Source organism: Martes martes (genome assembly GCF_963455335.1).
Source record: "Martes martes genome assembly, chromosome: 8".
NCBI lineage: Eukaryota > Metazoa > Chordata > Mammalia > Carnivora > Mustelidae > Martes > Martes martes.
The window spans coordinates 42,675,519-42,699,735 of record NC_137895.1 but is presented as its reverse complement, the minus strand read 5'-3'; the positions used below and the strand labels follow the sequence as shown (position 1 = coordinate 42,699,735).

Below are 24,217 nucleotides of genomic sequence, written 5' to 3'. Positions count from 1 at the left end.
TGATAATAATAAACTTTTAGAGTTGTTGTTAAAAACTAGTTAGGGTGCCTGGGTGGCTCAGCCATTTAAGTGTCTGCCTTTGGTTCAGGTCATGATCCCAGAGTCCTAGGATCCAGTCCTAAGAATCTGGGCTCCTTGCTCAGTGGGGAGCCTGTTTTTCCCTCTGCCTGCTGCTCCCCCAGCTTTTTCTCTCTCTCTGACAAATAAATAAATAAAATCTTAAAAAAAAAAAAAAGAAGAAGAAGAAGAAGAAACTAGTTAATGAAAGCAGAATATTTAAAAAGATAGTCCCTAGCACACAGAAATAAATGATAGCTACTATACTTACTATGACTAACAGCAAAACATACAAGACAAAAAGATTTCTGTAATACATGTAATTTTTTAAAAATTTCATCAGAACTTTATAAAGTCTCATACATTACCTTGTCATCTATCTTTTTTCTTGGAGATTGTCGTGTGATCTTTGATTTTGTCTTTTCTGCATTTCTCTGACTATACTGCTTATATCCTTCTTTCATTTCAGTTTCATATTGCTGATATTTTAGTTTATATTTGCTTGTTGGTGCTGGCAAGTTTTCAGGTATTATGTCTTGCTCCTAGATATAAAATAGGAAGTATGTTATCTCTCAGAAAAATCAAAATAATTATTAATTTTCCTTCTTAACAGTTAAGAGGTTTATCATTTATCTTAGCATGTATGCCTAAGAAATAGATCATTATGATCTATGTGCTAAACAGAAGTGATTTTTTTTTTTAATTTATTCGACTGAGAGCGAGCATAAGCAGGGGAAACAGCAGAGTGAGAGGGAGAAACAGGCTCCCCACTGAGCAGGGAAATATCTGTACTTTCCACTCAATTTTGCTATGAACCTAAAACCATTCGAAAAAGTAGTTCATTTAAAAAAAGAAAGAAAGAAAGACAGGATACAAAGATATGTAGCTTTAAAAAAAAAAAGATTTTATTGATTTGAGACAGAGTGAGCATGCGCACGAGTCAGGGGGAGGGGTAAAGGGAGAGGGAAAAGCAGGCTCCCTGCTCAGCAGGAAGCACTAGGCAGGGCTCAATCCCAGGACCCCAGGATCTTGACCTAAACCCAAGGCAGATGCTTAACTGACTGAGTCCCCCAGACACCCCCAGAGGTGATATTTAAAACATTTAGCTGGTCTAGCATCACTGAGCAATCGAAGCAGATGGGATTGCTCATAATGGGCAGTGGCCTTAAAAAGCAGGAAGCCTGCACCAGGTTTCCCTACTAAAGATCAGTCCTCGTTCTAAAATAATTTGGGAAGACAAAAATTAACTTTTCTTTCTTAAGAGTTTTAGATAAGCCTTCTATTCCTGCCCCAGAAAAACTCCACTGACAAGCATTTCTTCCAGAATACTTAAGGAATTAGAGATCAGGAACACTAAGTGCTGGTTGTCATTTGTAGAATTTCAGATATATCACATTCTGGTAGTATTTGGTTCCCTACCACATTCCCATGGGAGTAAGATAACAGAGCCAGTGGATAAGTGAAATCTAAAAAGAGTACTAAGCAAACACAATGACATATATATTGGCCCAAAGGGGGATAGCCACACCAAAGGAGGATGAAGCCAGCATGCCCCTTGAAAACTGTTGATAATATCCAAGCCTAACCTAGAGAAGGAGAAAACGAAGTTTCAGGGTGAAAACTGTAGCATGGTACAGACTAGGGTACTACCGGTGCAATTTATCCAAAATGAGACCAAGGAGAGCATGAATAGAACCAGCTAAGGGTGCCTGGGTGGTTCAGTTGGTTAAGCCTCTGAGTCTTTCCATTCAGGTCATGATCTCAGGGCCTTGAGATCAAGCCCTGCATCAGGCTCTGTGCTAGGCGTGAAGCCTGTTTAGGAGTCTCTCTCCCTCTCCCTCTGCCCCTCCCTTGTACCCCGTGCACACACTCTTTCTGTCTCTCAAAAAAAAAAAAATATATATATATATGTATATGTATATGCATACATATATATACACACATATATGTATATATGTGTCTGTGTATATATATATATATACACACACACACACACAAGTTTAAAAAAATAGAACCAGCTATAGGAGAAAGACTAACAAAGACAGAAAAGCAAGCCCTCCTCGTAGAACACTGGTTAGAACTTGTGTTCATAACACAAAATAAAACACTAAATATTGTTTGAAGTGTAAATATTGTACCAAGGAGATAGTTTGGAATAAGTATAGTTACTTATAGTTACTCCATAGCATACCAGTAGCCCAAAGTATGAGTTAATTTCCAAAAGACAAATCTTATGAAAAGCCATTAAATTTATTATGGTGAGTTTGCTCTTATACTCCTGATGAATTTACACCTAATTAACATTAAATAAAAGCATAACTTTAGCAATTCATGATGTGAAAAAATATCTCTCAACAAGACCCAGAAGACAATCATGGAGTGACGTCAGTTTTGGAATAAAATATGGTCACTGAAACATCTGAAATCACTTTTCTACTTTAAAAGTTAGACTGTGAGGCAAACAGGGTTCAAAACAGCTACCTCAAAAACAGCTAAAAATCAAAAGACAAAATCAAGCAAGATCTGATCTAATAATCTACCATATTTTTTAAATTCCTGGATTTCCTATTAGGATAAACCTGTACTTTACATTTTTAAATTACTATTTAAAAAGACATTTTTTAATTAGACATTTTTATGTCTAATGTCTAATTAGACATTAGACATTTTTTAAATACTATTCCTATGTGAAAAAAATGTAAAACGAAGTAGAATTATTTCACCAACATGATTGTTTGGGATCTTAACATATAAAATACTTAAACTGGACAAAACATGGACTGAACATAATAAAATTTCTGGACTAAATACAGTGCTTAAATGCCCATTATAATTCTGAAAGTTGGTAGTAAGAAATAAATACTAACCAGTTCATTTAGATGATGCTGGGTATGTGATATCTGACATGGTGTGACCCAACTAAGAGCAGAAGATGAATTTGGTGGGTTAAAATGAATATGCGCAGTACTAAGTGGAATATGTGAAAAATCATCCTGAAATAAAATTAAATAATACTTATTATACACTACATGCAATACTGTGTTCAAATGTTTATTATAGTAATAAATACCAGGTAAAAATTACCTCTTCATCAGAGTCAATGAGGCTTCCCAAATCAAGTCGTGGAACCCTGAAAGAAATAATCTATGTGCATCCCATAACTTTTTAAAATGAGGCTTTAATAGTTGCAAATCATATATGCTATAGCTTATATAAAAAGGTACACTAAGGATGCCTGGGTGGCTTAGTCGGTTAAGCATCTGCCTTCCGTTCAGGTCCTGATCCCAGGGTCCTGGAATCGGATCCCAGATCAGGCTCCTTGGTCAGTGGGGAGCCTGCAGATTCCCCCTCTCCCTTTGCTTGCCCCTCCCCCTGCTTGTGCATGCTCTCTCTCTCTCTCTTTCTCTGACAAATAAATAAATAAAATCTTAAAATAAATAAAAAGGTACACTAAAGCCAAAGGTGTGCCGTACCTACCAGCTGTGAAAGGCTTTTCTTAAATACTCAGCAGCTTTTGTGCTGGTTGTTAACAAAGCATTATTAAAAATAAAATTATAAAAAACTAAAAATAAATAAGTTATATTAAAAACAAAGGTAATAAATACTCAAAGTCATCACTTCTTAATGACTTTACCATACTTCATTATTGTCTATGTTCTAGAGGTTATGTACATGTATGGTATTTGTATGGTAATATAATGGTGTGTCTCTCTTTCCAAGTCATGCTCAGTGATACTATACACATAGCTTGGAATCAGCCACAGTGGTATTATTTACTCAAAAACTGGCAAATGCTATAAATTAGGAGCTGATTTATTATTTTTTGATCTCTTAGACTTAAAACAGTCATGGAGAAAATATTAACGGTTCAGATTAAACTTAAAACTGTATCGTATCTGTAACTGTCACATGGTGAATAACAAAAAACTGAGGAAATATTGTCCCAGTATCCTAAACTATTACAGAAGTCAACAAATAGATCACTCATATCACTTTACAATAAGTGAAAAAATCAACCAACATTCACATTGGAACTACACAGGTTCACAGACTGAAACCGTCAATTGGCTACAGATACCAGATTTCAGCAAGAAACAAAGAAAGCATTCTGTGAGGATCAATTGGCTATGTGGAATTTATAAAAAAGAGTTTATACATTTTGTTAGTATTTGTAAATTGCTTACCATATGTCCTCTGTATCAGTAAATTGGTAACCAACTTAAAATATACTTATTTATTTATAATTAACAAGTAAAATTTAAAATAAACTTATAACACACTTTCAGGAAACCAGCTGTTAAATATTTACCAGCACATGACTGACTGTCAGTATATACTGAGTATCTTGCATCAAGAGCTTGCACATACCTTGTACCCCCATTCTTTGGCTAGATGAGCACACAGGTATCTGTTATGTAGAACCACGTGAAATGGCTGATACTTGCCTATTTTTCATCGATAAAAATGCTAATTTCATATGGTCAAGCCTAACAAAGTACTAGGTTTTTAGGTTCTATTTTCTAATAAGCTCTGTAGTCTAAAATACTTGAAAGGATATAAAAGTCATAGCCTTTCAAATCTTAGAAGGCAAAAATGTAAAATATAAAAACATAAATTAATGTGGTCTAGTCCACAAATAAAATAATTTAAAGAAGACTGATAAAATTGTTATATCTGTCAAGATAAGATCAAAGCCACAGATATTTCCCATTAAATTCATTTAACTATCCCAGTTATCAAATCAAATTTTCACATATTTCTTTATTAAATTCATTTAACTGAGTTTTCTAAGTACGACAGGAGTTAAACCTTTTCAGGAAAACGTAAGAATATTAAATAAAATACAAAACAGAAGTATTACCCTCAATCCTATTAACCTACTTTAATTTTGGCATGGCAATTTTCAGGCCATCCATATCCACATCAATTTTTCTATGGTTCACAATCATAACTACATATCAAATTTTGTTTTCTTTTTTTACTTGTTAATATATTATAAATATTTACCCATTTAATTGTTCAAGTGTGAAGAAATGTGACTTACACAGGTAGACTAGGACTCTGGATTGCCCATGATCTGGGAGTCTGTCCTTGCTTTAATTAAAATAAGAAAAGATCAGTACATATATACCCTTTATTTATACTTTAAAAGATAAGCAATGAGTCAATGCAAGAAAGCTGATTACCATTTTCTCAGTAAATGCCATGTAAGAAATATTTATTAAGCCTCTCACTACTGTGCTTGAGACATAGGATGATAAGCAACACAGATCATCTTTATCCTCAGGGTGCTGTCGGCTGGGGAAGACATTCACTCAAACAATAATGTGAGAAAAAAAAACATGTGCTATGCCAGAGCAACTACATATAGCATTTTACCCAACAAGTCTAGGAAATTGAGGAAGCATTTTCAAAAACAAAAAAAGTAACCTTTAAATGGAACTCTGAAGGATGAGTAGGAGTTAGCCAGATAAAGACAGAGGGGAGAAAATTGCTTTAGCCAGGAGGAACAACTCATCCTGCACTGGCCCACACCCAGGAGTTAGCAGCTAAAAAGGCTGAAATCAGGAGTGTGAGAAAGTATTGGTGGCCAGAGCTATTACATAATACAAGTCAAAGACTTTGGACCTCATCCTGAAGGTAATGAGAAAACTGCAGGATTTAAGCAAAGAAGTGACAAATATATACATATACATTTGTAGATGTTCAGTCTCACTTCCAAAAAATTGTGCAAAGATATGAAAATTATAGTGAGCTCAGATACCATACAATAAATATATATAAGTCATAGAAAAATTTCAAGTTAATAAGGCCACTAAACAATTCATGCATCAACACTTCTGCCTTACTTCTGAAATGTTGTCTAACTGGTCATTTCTGTTGTACTGATAGCAAGTACAGAAATTACATTCAAGATTGAGCTTCATCATTCTAACTGATCATAAAAGAGAAAACAAATTCAATTCAGTATGAGCTTTAATATATGACATTAGTTTAAATATTATCCCAATAAAAAGTTAAAAATGTAGAAATGTAAAATCACGAAATGATCAGTTAATTGGAATATATATATTAAGTTGACCCTTGAGCAATGCTGAGGTTAAGGGTGCCAGCTACCTCCTCCATAGAGTCAAAAATCCACGTATAATTTTTAGCTCCCGTCAAACTTTAACTACTATTAGCCTACTGTTGACTGGTAACATAAACAGTTAATTGACACATATTTTGTATGTTATATGTACTATATACTGCATTCTTACAATAAAGTATGCTAGAGAAAATAAATGTTAAGAAAATCATAAGGAAGAGAAAAGACATTTGCAGTACTGTACTGTATTTATTTTAAAAAATCCACATAAAAGCGTGTAGTTCAAACCTGAGTTGTTTGGGGCACCAAGGTGCCCCAAAGATTTTCTTAATTGTATTTGGGAAACATCAGGGTAGATTAGGAAGAAAATCTAAATAGAATATAATTATAGTTGTCATAGTCATGGTCATCACCATGATCATCTCCCAGAAAATGTTTAACAGACTTAAAGACAGTCTTGAAGTCACAGACCTACCTGTTTCAGAATGAGAGTTACCTTTCTTAGCTAATTCTAACAAAACTGCACTACCCAATTCAGAAGAAAAATAAATTATAGCTTACAAATCCCTGGGCCAGAGGTCAGCAAACTATGGCTTAGTTCTGTTTTATAAATAGAGTTTTATTGGAACACAACTATTTATTTATTTATTTATTTATGAACTGTCTATGTGTTCTCATTACAACAGCTGAGTTAAGTGGTTGCAACAGAAACAACAGCCCATAAAGCCAAAAATATCTACTAGCTGCCCCTTTATTTAAAAAGCTGAGTATGGGGAACCTGGGTGGCTCAGACAGCTAAGTGTCTACCTGCTGCTCAGGTCATGATCTCAGGGTCCTGGGATCAAGCCCCACATCAGGCTCCCTGCTCAGTGGGGCATCTGCTTCTCTCTCTCCTGCTACTCTTCCCTCTGCTCACACCCTCTCTCTCTCGCCTTCTAATAAATAAATAAATAAATAAATAATTTTTTTTAAAAAAATGGCAAGGAAATACCTATCACTTTTATGTATTTCTAAACTAAAATTTATATATACCCAATTCTGTGGTGGGAACAGGGACAAAGCAGCTATAACTTCATACTTAATCAATGATATATATACACACAGTGGTGATATTATGAAGGTTATGAAGAATAAAAGTCTTAATAACAGAAGTTCTGATTCTCTTTCTACCTAGCTAATACAAAATGTATACTAATATTCTCTTCTTTCTACTATCCTTATTTCTTTTATTTTCTGCAGATATACATAGATAATCCTTTAAATAAGAATATGAAAACCATAATAATATGCTTGATTTTTTAAAATAAAACTAATTCAAGTAATGACCCACTTTCAGGTCATAATTATCTTCAATTTTGGCCACTCAATTCTTCAAATCCAGAAAATATGGATCCTAAATATTTGTGAGTATAAGTCGTCATAAAAACATGAAGAAAAGAGTCAGAAAATTATTTAATTAATCATCCTATGAAAGCAAAATTATATAGCACACATACTTGTAGCAGCTTCTTTCTTCCAGAGAACGGCTGAGTTTGATTTGTAAGAGAAGCAGCAATTCCTTTAACCTCTAAATCCATTCAAGTTCACGTCTGCAGTATACTTGGAAAAGAGTAAAAAACATACAAAATGATAACTCTTACTCTAATTTTAAGTAAGTCATGCAAACTACATAACACTACTTCATGGAAAGAAATCATGTAGTTAATCATTGTTGCTTCTTTCACCAAAATCAACTTTTTGTGGGTCAATTACATTATGTGGGACAACACTTATGAGGCAAATGCTAGTCTGAATAAGTTTCCTCTGAAGATGTCCATGTCCTAATCACCGGACCCTGTGAATATGTTTACATTACATGACAAAGAGGACTCTTCAGATGTGATTTACGTAAAGGATTTTGAGGTGTGGAAATTATCCTGGATTATCTAGAAGGCCCAGTGTAATTACCAAGGTCTGTATAAAAGGAGGAGCAAGATGATCAGAGTAAGAAAGAGAAGATATAAGAAGGAAAGCACAGGTCAGAAAGGAATGAAGATACTAGAAAGCTGGCTTTGAAAACAGAGGAAGAAGTCATGAGCATTCTCTGCAAGTTAGAAGAATGAATTTTCCCTTGGAGCTTCCTGAAGGAACCAGCCTTGCTGACATCTTGATTTTAGCCCCTGATTTGTAGCCCTGTCATTTGTACTTCTGACCTCCAGAACTGCAAAATAATGAGTTTATGTTGTTTCAGACCATGATGTTTGTAGTGATTTTTTACAGCAGTAATAGGAAACAAATGTTTGTACCTCCCTACCACAAAGTGATGTAAACTTTTTTTCCTTACTCTTTTCTTAAACTTTTATGAGTTTTGATTTTGCTGGAGTAAGCAAATGAAAAAATGTGTTATGCAAGCAGTAGTCTCTGATACAAAGAATAAAATAGAGTGGATGGTCCAATTAGAAATTATGAGGCAACTAGTAAAAATGCATGTAAAAGAATGCTGAAAATAATCAACTTGAACAAAAATGTACAAGTCAAAAATCAGGTGAATATCTCAGTGATACAAATTTTGAAGATTTTATTTTACACTTCAACCTTATATTACTGAGGATATGTTGTTTAACAATTCATACTTTCTTTTTCTATTATTAGACTTGGATTTATTTTAATAGTAAACTTTTTTTCTTACGTTTTAAGGAAAGATAGCACGGCATATTGTCAGCATAGAGTTAGATAGACTGACATTAAAATCCTCATTTTTGACACTTCCCTATAATGTAAGCCTGGGTAAAAACTTAATCTTTCAGAGCCAATTTTTCTAATATGTAAAATGAGTTTAATGTTAGCACCTTTCTCGACTTCCTGTATTAAGTGGAACATGATGATTATTCAATACATGGTAGCCATCACTGTTACTATTAAAATGTAGTTTTACTGCAGGCCCAATGAAATCCTGAAAGATATCCCAGTTCTTCACTAATTTATCTGTATGGCTCCCTCTACCCCATTTCCATAGCCCCCTCCCCTAAACCTCACACCCCAACACTAGATTTCTACTCCAAGTGTAATGTCAGGAAGACTTACCAACCAACAGTAGACATATTCTGAAAACATCACAAATTACTGGATTTAAAAATAATTTGACTTTTTTTCTGAGTTATCTTTCACAAAGAAACAACTTACTGAAGTTGTTATTGCTTTGGCTGGGGGGAGAGAAAGTTGTTGCTTGCTTTTAATCACATCACAAAAGCTGCTGTATTTGCCGTGATGGTTAGCACCCAACAAACCCAAGTTGAAACAGGGATGCTGAGCAATCAGCTAAGTGATTTTCTTCACACATCAACCACACAATTATTTACACCTTAGAAAGTACTGTAGCCATTTCAAATCACTATAGGTCACTTTAAATAATCATGATTCATTTGCAAATAACAAAAACAGCAAAATATAAATCCTCTTTCCAGGACCCCCTAGTCCCTGTACTTCCCCAAGCTTGACAGTCATTACTTTTCACTTGTAATTAACTCTTTTCGTGTCCCTAATAAACTATCAAGTCCACGAAGGTTGGTATCTCATGTCCTTAATATAGTAGATACTTAATAAATATTTTAGCCAATAAAGAAATTAATGCATAGTCAAATACCTGTACACATTTTAAACATATTCTCCGTTTCCTTTCTCTGAACCTAAATATGAAAGGACCACAGCCACATATAAATTCTATCCTCAAACAATAGATAAGGCATTCAAAGCATGACTGGTAGCTATTACCCTTCATGCTATACTGTAAGCGTCATAAAGGCAAGGACTATGGTTTGCTCACCTTGTATCTCAGCACTTAACAGAAAGCCTAGAAAACAGTAGGAACTTAATAAATATTTGTTAAGTAAGTAAATTCAGTCAACTCAGATATGAGTTATTTCAGAACTATGTAGCATACAAATGGTTCACTCCAGTATAACAGGAGTATTCAAAAGGCAACTGTCACATGTGGAACACTCCAGGATCTATAGAATTAGAGCTGTGAGGCTCCTGACACCTTATGTCAAAGAATTTGGACAGGACTGCAGAGATAAAAACAACTCAAACTTCTGACTTTCAAACTAAGGAATCTGAGACCCCAAAATGGGGACATTTGCTTTCCCAAATTATTTACCAGTTATCACTGAGCATGAATTTACACCAGTTTCAGACTTCTTTCTAATACTATACCCTTGCTTGCACAGATCATAAGAGAAGAATTAGCTGCAGAGACTCAAGAACACCAGAAACCTAAACATAGTGGCAAAAGAATCAGAATTTCAAATAAATGGCATGTGAGCGGATCTTTGGAATGCATACCAAAGTCTGTCCTTGTCCTATAGCACAGAATATACAGTTGGGGTATATTGGGAATAAAGGTGGTAGGAGCAGGGAAAAGCACTTCTGAATGGCTGTCTCCACCCAAACTGGTGCCAAGTGGTGAGATTTTACAGTTAGCATGTAATGAATATTGTTGACAAACAGATTGTTGACAAAATATTGTTGACAAAACAGATTCTTTGGTGCTACCAAAAAGAACTGAACTCATCCCCCACTTCCCTCCTTTTTTAAGGATGATTACTTCCGATTGCAATTATCACCACTTCTCTCTTGGTTAGTGATATTAGCGGCTATAATATGCTTACACCAAATCAGAACATAAAGGAAAGCGAAGAGTAAACTGATCCAATCCATCCCATAATCAAGGAGAGGGAAAAGATTTAGTATTTAACCTCTATGCAGGTAAGGACCAAGTTTATCTTGGGCCCCAGGTGATAACAGACCCAAGTATCCAAATGAACCTGATATCATTCTTAATCTCATAGTAATTGTCTGTACATCACTCCCCACGAAGTTAAGATTATACATCAAGGCACCTGCAAAGTACAAGTAATGCTGCGCCCTCTTCCTATCTTAGATTCGTGGATTGGGGTGGGACACACGGGATAGCCAACCTGACTCGACTCAATAAGCTGGGTAAAGAGCAGTTCCACAGTGGGAAGGATGAAAAGGGTACCAACTGGGGCAATTCTACCGAGAAACTCCTGAGACAGCTCCAGACAGGACAAGCTGGAAAGACACAGTTCCCGGTAGACTCCAGAAAGCCCAGGCCCGCGGCTGCAGGTTGCCTAGGAACAGGCGTCCCCACGCTGGGCCGCCAAACTGTCTCCCACTTCCAGGGAAGAGAAGATTGTTGGCCCAAATCTCTCGTTCCTTCCACACCACCTCCTGCCCCATGCTCTGTAGGGTCGTTCCTCCGCCAAACGGGACCGCACCAGAGAACTACCCTGCAAGTGTACTCACCGCAGGGCGGTGCTGAAATCCTTGCAGCGGCCTCTGAGCCTTACCCCCGACTAGTTCTGGGGCGCCTCTAAATCCCGGCGGGGATCTGGAAGAGGACTCATTCATCTGGGCTTCTGCTCAGAGAGAGAGCCAAAACCCGGCCCGGATCCAGACAGCTGTTGTATAATGCTTCATTTAACTGTGTTCTATTTAACATATTTTATATAGCATCTACCAAGAGTTTAGATTCCAGAGAGATGTTATGAGGGGAAGAATTGTGCTGTAATGTTCACTCTCAAGGAACCTGCAATTATTTAAAAAGACAAGACTGCTTTACAATATTATAGAGAGATATATAAATATAGATACATAGATATATAGATATATAGAGAAAAAAATTAAAATACCAATACAACAGAAAGGGAATAAGCCCAGTAATCAGGAAATTTCCATTTTATTCCTTGCTCTCCATGCAATGTCTTTGGTCATCAACTCCAAATCAATGAAAGGAAAGGTCTGGTTTGAGATATTTCTTGGGTTCCACTCCACCGTGATATGCCTGTAACCTTCCTGAATTGCACAGCCAACTGTAATACTCAAAGGAGAACCAAGACCCTCTGACACCTAATGCAGTTCTCCAACCACAAAATCGAGTTGTTTTTCTAATCTAGAGTGTCTTTTCAAAGTTAGCTCCCCTCAAAATGTATATATCTAAATTTGCAGGTTGGAGTCAGTTTTTGAGTAAAAACAGAAATACATTTGCAGTGAGTATAAGGAAATCACTCCTATTTCTTCCCTATATAAAATTCATCCACCCATTTTCCCCACACAGAAAGAAAAACAATATTAAACTGGAAAAATAAAGTAAAAATGAAACAAGAAACTCAACTTCAACTTTTAAAAAGTTTTTAAAGAACTGAAACAATTCTAGTGAGCAACCTACCTTGCCCATTCCACAGATAACTATTCAAGCAAGTAACATGAGGACATTTTCTTGTCCGTTTCTGGTACTTAAGCTTAGTACACCTAAATTGCTCCAGTATTTCTGAATATAGTTCTCTAAGCCTTTAGGAATACATTTTTTAAAAACATTGTCTTAAAACATCTATTACAAAAGCAGTAATATAGGATTATTATTGACTATATAGAAAGAGGAGAAAAACGTTTTCCTTCTACCCTTTGTGGTCTTCCTGCTGGTTTAAGAATGAAACTGACACAAGACAGACTACAGGGAAAGAGACAAGTCAGGTGCACACAGAGGCCCAATAATGAAATTGAGACTTAAAGAAATGACCAAAGCAGGCCGTTTTTATACTTTTCAGACAAAGAGACAATAAATCTGTGAGGAGTTGACAAAACAAAGAAAACTTTGGGACTTTAGTAAATTATTCTAAACAGAATTTGGGCTGGGATAGTATATTAGTGAAAAGTAACAAGTGTTGTTTATGCTGCCTTCTGGGCTCTAAATTTCCTCATTGGTGATAAGGTATAAAAGGTTATCTTTCAGCAGACCAGAGTGTTCTTTTTGCATTGGTCATTTCTTAAGTAACTTTTATTTAAAATAATCAGTTTAACAAAGTGGCACATTTTGGAGTGGCCTGCCTTTGGCCCCTATGTATAAATTGCATTTTTTTGCCCATTTTCAAAACAATCACAAAAGTTCTTTTGTTATTACAGCTAGTTAATTTCTTCATACATAAAACAATACTAAATTATCCACATGTTAACCTATATTATTTGCAGATCTAAAATAATTTGCATTTGAAGGTCATCAAACATCCGTTGAATACCTATTATCTGCAAATGCATCCAGTGTTAGAAAAAGAAAAGTACATAAGCCAACCTAGTATTTATTGTCTTTAAAATTGAGTCTAAAATAGTTGTGGATCATCTAGTATATATATGATGAATAAGATAATTTCTAAAGAAGCTTACAATTGTATACAATATTATTAGAAAGTTAAAGAGGGCTCATTTCCTCATTAATAAATATTTACTGAAGGCACAAGTGTTCAGTAGCTGTCCTAGGGGCTATAGACATAGCAATAAAGCAAATAAAAACCACTGTTTCAGTAAAGGTTAAAATCTGAGGTGACAAACATTGAATAAAATATCATCTCGGGTAGCAATTAATGTAAAGGAAAATACAACAGGTTACTGGATAGACACTGACAGAAAAAGATAACATTGTAGGATCACATATGGGTTTGCTGAAGGGAATTCTGCAGACAAAGGGAATAACAAGTGCAAAAAGCTTGGGGATAGAGCATCCTTGTCAAGCAGATGGATGTGGCTGAGGCCAGTGAGCCAGTGGAGAATGTGGACCAGGAGACAGAGATTAGCCATGGTCAGATTAAATCATGCCTTGTGGGCCAAACCTAGGATTTGGGATTTTATAAGTGTGACAGGAAATCATCAGAGGGTTTTGAAAAGAGGCGAGGCTGAGATATGGTGATTTATCATAAGAAATATATATTTGATCTTCCTCCCTGTTTCTGGCACAGAGCTACTAAAACCCTTGGAATTTTTCTAAATGCTAATAGCAATGAACCTTCTTGTGTTATTTTAGTGAGGTGACTCCTAGAAAGCACCTAAGGATGGAGGCTGGTGGCCAGTGAAGCCAAGCCTGTGATTAGAGTTGGAAGTTTCAGTCCCACCACCCTCAGGCCTCCCAGGAGGTGAAGAGGGGCCAGAGGTTGAATTAATCAATCATGGCCAAGGAGTTACTCAATCATGACTTTGTGGTGATGTCTCCAAAAGTACCTCCAAAGGACAAGGTTCCCAGAGCATTCTGCTTCCAGAGTGCAACATAGAAATTCTACCTGAGTTTCTAGCCTTCAGACTCAAGACTACAACATCAACTCTTATCCCAATCTTCAGCCTGTCAGCTTGCCATACAGATTTTAGGCTTGCCAGCTTCTACAATTGTAGGAGTCAATTTCTTGAAAATCTGTGTGTATGTACCCGTGTGTGTAAAAGGGAGTGGGGTGGGAATTTATGTCTATTAGTTCTGTTTCTCTGGATAACTCTAACACAGAGGAGATAAGAGAAAGAAACTAATAAAATATAGGATCATGAGGTGATTTAATGACAAAAGATCCCTTCTAATTGGAGGACTTTTTAAAAGGAACTAATGATTGGAGTCTGAAAAGATTCATTTATTAATTTGTTCATCAAATATTGAACTCTTTTGAGATGCTGGGTATACAGGAGTAAAAATAATAATAATAAGCAATCCCTACCTCATGGGGCTTACGTTCAAATGAAGGGAGAAATGAAAATGTAAATAAATTACATCTGATATGAGGATAAGAGCTATGGAAAAATATAGGGCAGAAAAAAGGACAATAGGAAGTGATAGGTGTAGGATGGGTAATGTAAAATACCACTCTGAGGTATTTTGAGAAGATGACTTTTGAGCAAATATTTGAAAGAGATGAGAAACTAACAATGTAGTTTTCTGGGAGAAAGAGTAGTAGGCAAAAGAAATGAGCAAATGCCCTGAGGTAGCAGCACCTTCACTTTTTTTTTCTTTTTTAAGATTTTATTTATTTATTTGACAGAGAGAGAGAGATCACAAGTAGGCAGAGAGGCAGGCAGAGAGAGAGAGGAGGAAGCAGTCTCCCCAGTGAGCAGAGAGCCCAATGCGGCCCCATCCCAGGACCCTGAGATCATGACCTGAGCCGAAGGCAGAGGCTTAACCCACTGAGCCACCCAGGTGCCCAGGACCTTCACTTTTTAAAGGAACAATAAAAGGGCCAGAGTATCTGGAGGAAAGAAAAGAAAGGGAAGGAAAATAGATGAGACCAGAAAAGGGTCTCCTTGGTTAGGGCCTTGAAGGAAATAGTGAGGATAGCCTTGGGATTTTGTTTTGACTGCTATAAGAAGCCATCAGTTGGAAGGTTTTGAGCAGAGGAGTGATCTGATTTATATTTAGTAGGATCATTTTGGACACTATGTTGAGAATTAGTATTTAATAGAATGAGGTCCTAGAAATGTTCAATAAATTATTTTCTCAATGCTCAAAAAATATTTTTAAAAATATTTTTTAGTAGTTATTCTTAAATGTATGCATCACTTAACAAAGTCAAAATTAGGGACGCCTGGGTGGCTCAGTGGGTTAAAGCCTCTGCCTTCAGCTCAGGTCATGATCCCAGGGTTCTGGGATTGAGCTCCACATCCGGCTCTCTGCTCGCTGGGGAGCCTGCTTCCTCCTCTCTTTCTCTACCTGCCTCTCTGCCTACTTGTAATCACTTTCTGTCAAATAAATAAAATCTTTAAGAAAAAAAAAAAAAGTCAAAATTACTCCATATTTCTACTCTTCCCCAGAAATCCAAGGACCTTAGAATAGTTCAACTATAATCACTAAGCTCTCCCATCTTCCACATGATTTTTGCCAAGTATTATAGTTCCAACCTGTATTTAAACTCCTTCTTCCTTGAACACTCTTTCTCCAGTAGCCACATACTTCCTTCTTGCATTCCCTTCAAGTATTTGTTAAAAAGTCACCTTCTCAAAGACATCCACACTGATCACCCTATTTGAAATCACAGTCTGCCACCCTCACCTCCACACCCACACCAGTGCTCCCAAACTCCTAAGCCTGATTCATTTTTTCCATAAATATTATCAGGTTTATCATGCTATAGAATTTATTTATCATGTTTGTCATTTATTCTCTCTCTCCTTTCACTAGAATTCCAGAAAGGCAGATTGCTTTGTTTTATTTCTTATGGTTGTAATCCCAAGCATCAGGAAAAACGCCTAAAACATACCAGACACTCAAAGTATTTAAGTGTGCTAAAGATTATATACAATCACTCTGACTGCTGTCTTGAGAATAAATTATAGAAGGTTAGGAGCAGGAGCAGGAAGCTTCACCAGGAAGCTATTGCAATTTTCTACCAAATCAAGGAGTGCCATTTCAAATGCTGAACAGTGGTCATGTTCTGAAAATATAAAGACAAAGACAAAAGAATTTGCAAAGAGACCAAAGCCTCCAAAGTTTGGGGCTTGAGCAATCAAAAGGATGAAGCTGTCATTAACTGAGATAGGGAAATTGTGGAAGGATCCAGATCAGGGTATAGGATATGAAAACCTCAGTTTGGACTGTGTAAATAATGTTAGAGTCACATAGATTATAATTCTCCATCAGCAGAGGCAGACAAATATTTTCTCCACGACTCAATAGAATTTCCATTAGGATCCTTGTATTTTCCCCCAATTTTATAATTTAATTTTCTGCTTTCCTTTTTTTTAAGATTTTGTTTTTCAGTAATCTCTACACCCAACATGGGGCTTGAACTCACAACCCCAAGATCAAGAGTCACATGCTCCACCGACTGAGACAGTGATGCACCCCCTAATTTTCCATTTTCTGTTTTAAAATGGTAACTAGTTGCACCAAACTTGTTTTTTAGTGACAAGATTTATTGACTAGGCTATTCAGTTGATATAAATAAGTATTTACTTAAATTAAATGGCATTGTAAACAACCTTAAATCTTCAAATAAAAGTATTCATTTGAAACACAGAAATACTGGAAAATGTCATTTAATGTCCCACAAAAAAATGCTGGTTTATTATTGTTAGGTCTGTAATCAAAGGAGCGAGACTGACACAAAGCGAAGGTCAAGCAAAGCTTTATTTCACGCCAAGCATCGAGAATCAAACCTACCGTTTGGGGCCGCCTCTTACAGAAAGAGCAACCCCTCCCAGCCTTACAGACTAACTTTTAAAGGGCAAAGGCCATGTGGTTGAGCCTGGCCACACACAGGTGGCCAACGAGATTGTAACACACAGAGAAAGTTGCATAGTCATGCTAGGTCACACACGGGTGGCCAATTGAATAACAATTCACCCTATAGTAGATATTTGAACTATCACCTTGGTCAGATTTGGCGCCCAAAAGGCAGGGCCCACACTCCTTGGTAGCTAGGGAGACAGTATGGGTGTTCCACTCATTGGATGTCTCCACCTGCCCTGACCCGCCCTTGTATTTGGGCTCTGTTACCTGGGACTGGTCCACCATATTTTACTGGTTTCCCGGACTTGCCTTTAAGTAAGTCCCCTGTTGCCGAGGCCGGGGGGGGGGGGGGGGGGTGGGGGGTGGGGGGGGGGGAGTGTCAGTTTAAGTTTTACTGTATAAACAACAAAATGGCTGTTCAACCAGAGATGGAGCCACTCTGGCTAAATAGGCTCTTACATTATTAAATAACAACTGATATAATGGATATAAAATATTAAACCAAATGAAGTTGGTTTGGATCGTAATGTAGGTAAAATAAGATCAAATGTACTCTGCTTTAGTCTTTAGAATGCCCACTAAAGTGATCCTTTCTCATAAGCTTACTTGGTTACTAACCAAACCTTAGGTTTGTTCCAAGTTCAGATATCAACTATGAGATTTTGTCCAGAGGAACTACTTGGCTACCCTTTCTATTTTTATCTTTCTAGGTAATCTGTCTCCAAATGAGAAACCAAACACAAACTATTAAATTATTAAGTGTTTGGCAAAGTAATAATCACACTATGTGGAATATACAAAATGTCTGTTCTTGCTTTATTACCAGTTTCTGGAGATATGGGCAGTATGATGCTGCAGTTTCTTTAAAACAATAAAACTATATATTCAGTCTGTGTAACTAATATACAGGGTTTTGTCCAGGCCTGGTCCGTTTTCAGCATCTAATACATGTTGCCTTTTTACGTAACACTGTGCCCTACGTCTGATCTGGATAGCAATTTAGCCCCCCCCCCCGCCCCCCCGCAGTGATTCTCGATTGGGTCCACGGAAAGCGCCCTGGATGGTTGAAACTGCACCAGAGGGCGACTCACGAAGCCCAGGGCTTTATGATGGGATAATCCTGCTCTTTGTCGTGCCTAGGGTTCTGGCCCCGCCCTCTGGGGGCAACTTGCTGAGCATCAGCGCACTGAGCTCGCTGAGCTCCAGCTTGTGCAGGAGGATGGATCCCTTAGAGAGAGTGGTCCCCAGGGGCCAAGGATGACAGGCTGGCCTAGCCGTTACTGTCCACACATTCAGAGCATCCTTTGCATCTCACCATGGTTCTGAGGAAAAAACTGAGTTGCTTGTGGACTTTAGGTCTCTGTCTGGTAGCCAGTAAATCGTCTGCTAAAGTCCCTGCTATCACAGACCAGCGTTTCAAAGACGAGTGCGTGGAGTCTCATAACGAGTTGCGAGGCAAAGTGTGGCCCCCCGCGGCTGACATGAAACACATGGTGAGACAGAACGGGTCTGGGATCTTTTCTCTCTATTTCATCCTAAGGTATCTCTGGGCGATAAATCTGATGGATTCATTTATATGAATTCAATCTGGGCTTTCACCAGGCAGTTAAGAATCACGTCTTAGCTGGGCTATCCTCCCGGGTAGTGATAGGAGTGGACGAAAAAAGGAAAACCTGAAGCTGTATATTGCCAAAGCTTAGCCCCCTTTGGGGGGGGGGGGGAGGCGGGGAGGCAGGTGGGGGTGGGAGGTGAGGGGTCCGGGAAGGGTGGTGTCTGGGAGTTGCTTGGATTTCATCACTAAGGCTTAATAAATGTACTTTGCAATTTCTCACAACTTTCCCGAACTCGCCCCCTTATTTTGGCTAGCACTTCCCAAACCACAAAACCAAGATACTTCATATAAAAGAAATAGCACAGTGATGGAGATTCTCTTGCCCACTTACCTGTTTTTACATTTTACAAACTCTAGGTTGTTGAAACAGTACTACAGGTGTAGTATTCATTTTTAAGAAATGTTCTGCAAGGATGTAAATAATGAAATCAACACTTGAATAATATCAGATTGCCATTTCCATGAAAAATAATAAATATGTGAAGTTTAATTCCAAAAACATTGAACTGATGGTGTCTTTTGCAGACTCCCATCATATAGACATTAAGCCAAAAAGAGTACTCTACTGAAGAATGACCATGAAAACACTGGACTATTAAAATAATCCATAGAATTCATAATTTTTAAATAAATGCTTGACTATAAATTTTTATCACAAGAAATTTCCCATGCATTTTTTCTTGCTTGTAGATATATCATTATGAAATTATGAACATAAATGTTGACAGCATAGTTTTGTTTATGTGCTATGCAGATGTTGCTACATTGTAAAACATACCTATTTCAGCTTTCTTCCTCTCTATCCAACAGAAAATAAAATGGAAGTATTATAAAATCACAACTCCGGCACTAAAGTTCAAAACTCTGCTATTCTGCTACATGGGAAAGCATTTTTTGAGGGGAAAGAGATTTCAACAATGTTTGGGAAACACTGGATTAAACAAAAATAAACTAATCTCTTTAGTGCAGAATTGTTAAAATATTTTAATATGTAATATGTACTTTAATCTCCAATAGGTTAACATGGTCAATGACATGGATTTGCTATACAGCATTTCCTCTGTATTTATTTGAATATCTTTTTTAAGGACTATCTTATGTCATTAAAATGCTATTTAAATATATGTACCCATTTGTGTGTATATGTAAATATATACATCCTATGTATATGTATGTAAATATATACACATGTACATATGCATATATGTGTGTAAATATATATACACTTTCTTTGTAAACACCTATAGATGTTATGTTCTCCAAAGGAAGCAACAAAAGGATATACATAATATTAATTTAAATTTAAATAACTAGCTGAAGGAGAGCGAAGGAAAGACCAGGGTGGAGAAGACATGAATGGAAACAGTCCTTGTTTGCATTTACCTTGTTTTATGTTTGTAAATGTGTAGAAGCTTTTGTTATTTTTGTACTCTACATTTTCTGATGCTCTCCATTTCTTTGTGCATGTCCATATTTCCACCTGGTATCATTTTCCTTCTGCCTAAATGACATTAACTTATACTTTGGTCTGTTGGTTTTAATCCTATCATTTTGTATATTATAAAAATCTTTGTTTCTCCTTACTCGTTTCTCTATCATGCAATTTTATTAACTGTACATTTTTTCCAGTTGAACTGAAAAATAATTGACATACATCATGGTATAAATTTAAGGCATACAGCATGAGGGTTTGCTTTACATATATTGTGAAATGATTGTCACGGTAGGTTCAGGTAACGTCCATCTTCTCATATAGACAATTACCAAAAGAAAAGAATGAAAGAAGAACAAAAATTTCTCCTTGTGATGAGAACTTCCAGGATTTACTCCGTTAACAACTTTCCTATATACCATATAGCAGGGTTAGTCATAATCATGATTGATGTGATGTGGGTCAAGAAGGAATGATCAAGAAAGAAACCTTGAAATATTTTCAGTGATAAAGCGGTTTTTATTAAAGCACAAGGCCAAACCCATAGGCAGAAAAAGCTGCACTGGGATTGTGAAGAGCAATTGATTATATACTTCTAAATTGGGGGAGCGGAGCTAAAGACAAAGGAAGTTTCCAATAGGGTTTGCATATGTTAAAGAGGATTTACAGGACCCTGGAGGTCTGGCTATTGTCAAGTTAAAGTTTTGCCTCCTCAAAGCATGACCATTAAAACTGTTGTGACGGGACGCCTGGGTGGCTCAGTTGGTTAAGCGGCTGCCTTCGGCTCAGGTCATGATCCCAGCGTCCTGGGATCGAGTCCCACATCGGGCTCCTTGCTCAGCAGGGAGCCTGCTTCTCCCTCTGCCTCTGCCTGCCTCTCTGCCTGCCTGTGCTCGCTCTTTCTGACAAATAAACAAATAAAATCTAAAAAAAAAAAAAACTGTTGTGAGTAGGGCACCTGGGTAGCTCAGTCTTCTGCCTTATGTTCAGGTCCTGATCTCAGGGTCATGGGATTGAGCCCCAGGTAGCAGCTCCCTGATCATTGGGGAGCCTGCTTCAGCCTCTGCCTCTGTTCCTCCCCCAGCTTGTGCGTGCTCTCGCGCGCTCTCTCTCTCTCAAATAAATAAAATCTTTTAAAAAATAAACATAAAACAGTTGTGAGTTTTTTAAGGAATATCATACTCTGTCTCAAATATTCATCAATGGGCTACAGGTTGTAAGGAAAATTTAATTTTATCTGCATTTCTTTGGTTTTCATTCTCATCAACCATGTTGTACATTATATGGATAGCACTTGATTTATAACTGGGAATTTGTACCTAAAGCTTTGTACCTAAAGCTATCTAAAGCTTTCAATCTCCTTAATTTTTGCTAGACATTATCACTATGTGTAGAATTCTAAACTGAACTTTAAAGATGTTACCACAGTGTCTTCTATCTTCTCATACATTATTTGTGATGAGAAATCTGCTGGACCATTTTCTTGGTTCCAAGGTATATCATATGCATTTTTCCTTTGGCAGCTTTTAAGAATTTCTCTTTATCCTTAATTTGGAGCAATCTGATGTGCCCTGGTATCACATTGTTCATGTTTCCTGGGGTCCACTGAACTTTTTGAATCTGCAGATTTTAACCAAAAGAGAAAAATTTGAGCTGTTTTCTACTAAAATATTAGAGACTCCAATTACATGTACATTATACTGTTTGAAGTTTTCCACAGTTCACTGATGCTCTTTTCATTATTTTTTTTTCTCAGTCTTGCTTTCCCTACTAATTTTAACATCTGTGTCAGTCCTGGTTTGATTTTCATTAATTGATTTTTCTTCTCATTTCGAGTTGGTTGTATTTTCTTGCATCTCTGTATGCAGATAATTTCTTCGTTTCTTTTTTTTTTAAAGATTTTATTTATTTATTTGACAGACAGAGATCATAAGTAGGCAGAGAGACAGGCGGGGGGGGGGGGGGAAGCAGGCTCCCTGCTGAGCAGAGAGCCCGCTGCGGGGCTCGATCCCAGGACCCTTGGGATCATGACCTGAGCCGAAGGCCGAGGCTTAACCCACTGAGCCACCCAGGTGCCCCTGCAGATAATTTCTCATCAGATGCCAGATACTGATAATTTTACTTTGTTGGGTGATGGTTATTTTTGTATTTCTGTAAATACTCTGGACTTTTTTCCTGTCATGTATTCATGTTACTGGCATTTTGATCCATTTGAGTCTTGTTTTTAAGATTTGTTGGGCAGGAAAAAAATCAATGGTTTAGGATAGGAATAAATATCTCCCACACTGAAGCCAAGTTCCTTTTGAGTACTCTACACAATTCCCAAAATTATGAGGTTTTCCAGTCTGGCTAGTGAAAAGAGGCACTATTCCCCAGACTAAGTGAACATTAGGTAATATTTCTCTTGTCTTTTTGAGCGATTTCCCTGACCATGGATAGGTTCCTCAAATACATGGGCTTATCAGTACTCTGCTAAATACTCAAGCAGGACCCTCTGAACATCTTTGGAATTCTCTCTCCATGCAGGTCTCTCTTTCCTGGTACTTCTTTGTGGCCTGAAAATTCTCTCACAGCACTAACATGAGGATTACTTTTTTAGTTTCCCTAATCTCAGGGAGCACTGGCTTTTTTTGCCTGGTGTTATGCCTGCTGACATCTGCTTTTGCACATATTTTTTTTCAAGTGGGAAGGTAAATCTGGTCTTGGTGACTCCATCCTGCAGAAACAGAAGTGTTAACTGTGGACTAAATCTTCAACAGGAGATTCTCCTGTCTTCTACTACTGATCACCCAGAAAAACTAAGCACCTCATTTCTCATGTCAATTTCTATATTTATCAGGGGACACTTGGCTGGCTCAGTTGGTAGAGCATGTGGCTGTTAATCTTGGGGTTATTAGTTCAAGCCCCACATTGGATACAGAGATTATTATTTAAGCTTAAAAAAATTTTTTTTCTATATTTATCAGAAAATAGTAGACTACGATGTTATGTTAACAAATAAACCCTGAAAGCTTGCAGGTCTTTTTTTTTTTTAACTTTTTTATTGATATATAACATTGTATTAAAGTGTACAACATGATTTGATATATGTATATATGGTGAAATGATTACAAGTTTAGTTAACGTCCATTACCTCACAGTTACAATTTCTTTTTCTTATGATCAGAATGTTTAAGATCTAATTGCTTAGCAACTTTCAAATATATACTACAGTATGGTTAGGTATAGTCACATCATTATGGTTTAAAATACATCCCCAGAACTTATTTGCCTTAAACCTGGAAGTTCGCACCTTTTGACCTCCTTCACCAATTTCACCCACCCCCATCTCCACCAACCACCAATATGTTCTCTGTATCTATGAGTTTTTTTTATTTAGATTCCACATATAAGTGAGATCATATAGTATTTGTCTTTCACTATCTGACTCATTTCACTTAGTATTAATCTTTAAAGAATATAGGTTTAGTGTATCCCTCACATAAAGTCCAATACTGGTTGGACCATTCTCCACTTCCCCTCTTCTTCATGCAATGCCATCGGCTGTTTATATCTTGGTTCCATCATGCCAACACATGTTTTTCAGAGTCACCATTGAGAAAGCTAGAAGATTATGTAGGTATTTGTATAATCAGACCTGAAGGTGATACATGTCGTTCCCACTCCTATCCCTCTGGGCAGAATTAGTCTGATAACCCTAACATGGTTGCATTAAATGTCTCAAGCACAGACTGCTTTTATGGTCATCAGGTACTTACTTATTTATTATTAATTTATTTATTTATTCTTCCCTCCCAGAAATAGAACAATTCTAGGCCTCCGCCAAAGGATAAAGTCCAATATCTTGTTCAGTTACTGAAGCAAAGTCTTAATATCTCTGAGTGGTAGGCAAAACCCAACAAGGTTGGTTGTGGATACTCTTGACCTAGTGACTATGTCTGTCCTCCACACAAACAATATTCAATAGCAACACAAGACAAGACCACCACACCAAATACG

At 37.0% G+C, this 24,217-nt stretch overlaps 2 protein-coding genes across 2 annotated transcripts in view; one reads left to right on the top strand and one right to left on the bottom strand.

The window, feature by feature from the left end:
• The window catches only part of CAPS2 (calcyphosine 2), a 44,623-nt gene extending 36,879 nt beyond the window's left edge, over positions 1 to 7,744 (bottom strand). Inside the window, exons 1-5 of the mRNA XM_080811371.1 lie at positions 7,642 to 7,744; positions 5,102 to 5,151; positions 3,142 to 3,187; positions 2,925 to 3,050; positions 426 to 599 (exon numbers count right to left, since the gene is read on the bottom strand). Of these exons, the coding sequence (XP_080667497.1) occupies positions 426 to 599; positions 2,925 to 3,050; positions 3,142 to 3,187; positions 5,102 to 5,151; positions 7,642 to 7,722 (477 nt within the window). The 5' untranslated portion in view covers positions 7,723 to 7,744. The remainder of the gene's footprint in view (positions 1 to 425; positions 600 to 2,924; positions 3,051 to 3,141; positions 3,188 to 5,101; positions 5,152 to 7,641) is intronic.
• A 10,746-nt stretch (positions 7,745 to 18,490) lies between these two features.
• The window catches only part of GLIPR1L1 (GLIPR1 like 1), a gene marked incomplete at both ends in the record, with an annotated part of 30,805 nt that continues 25,078 nt past the window's right edge, over positions 18,491 to 24,217 (top strand). The window contains one exon of the mRNA XM_080810209.1: positions 18,491 to 18,667. Within this exon, the coding sequence (XP_080666335.1) occupies positions 18,491 to 18,667 (177 nt within the window). The remainder of the gene's footprint in view (positions 18,668 to 24,217) is intronic.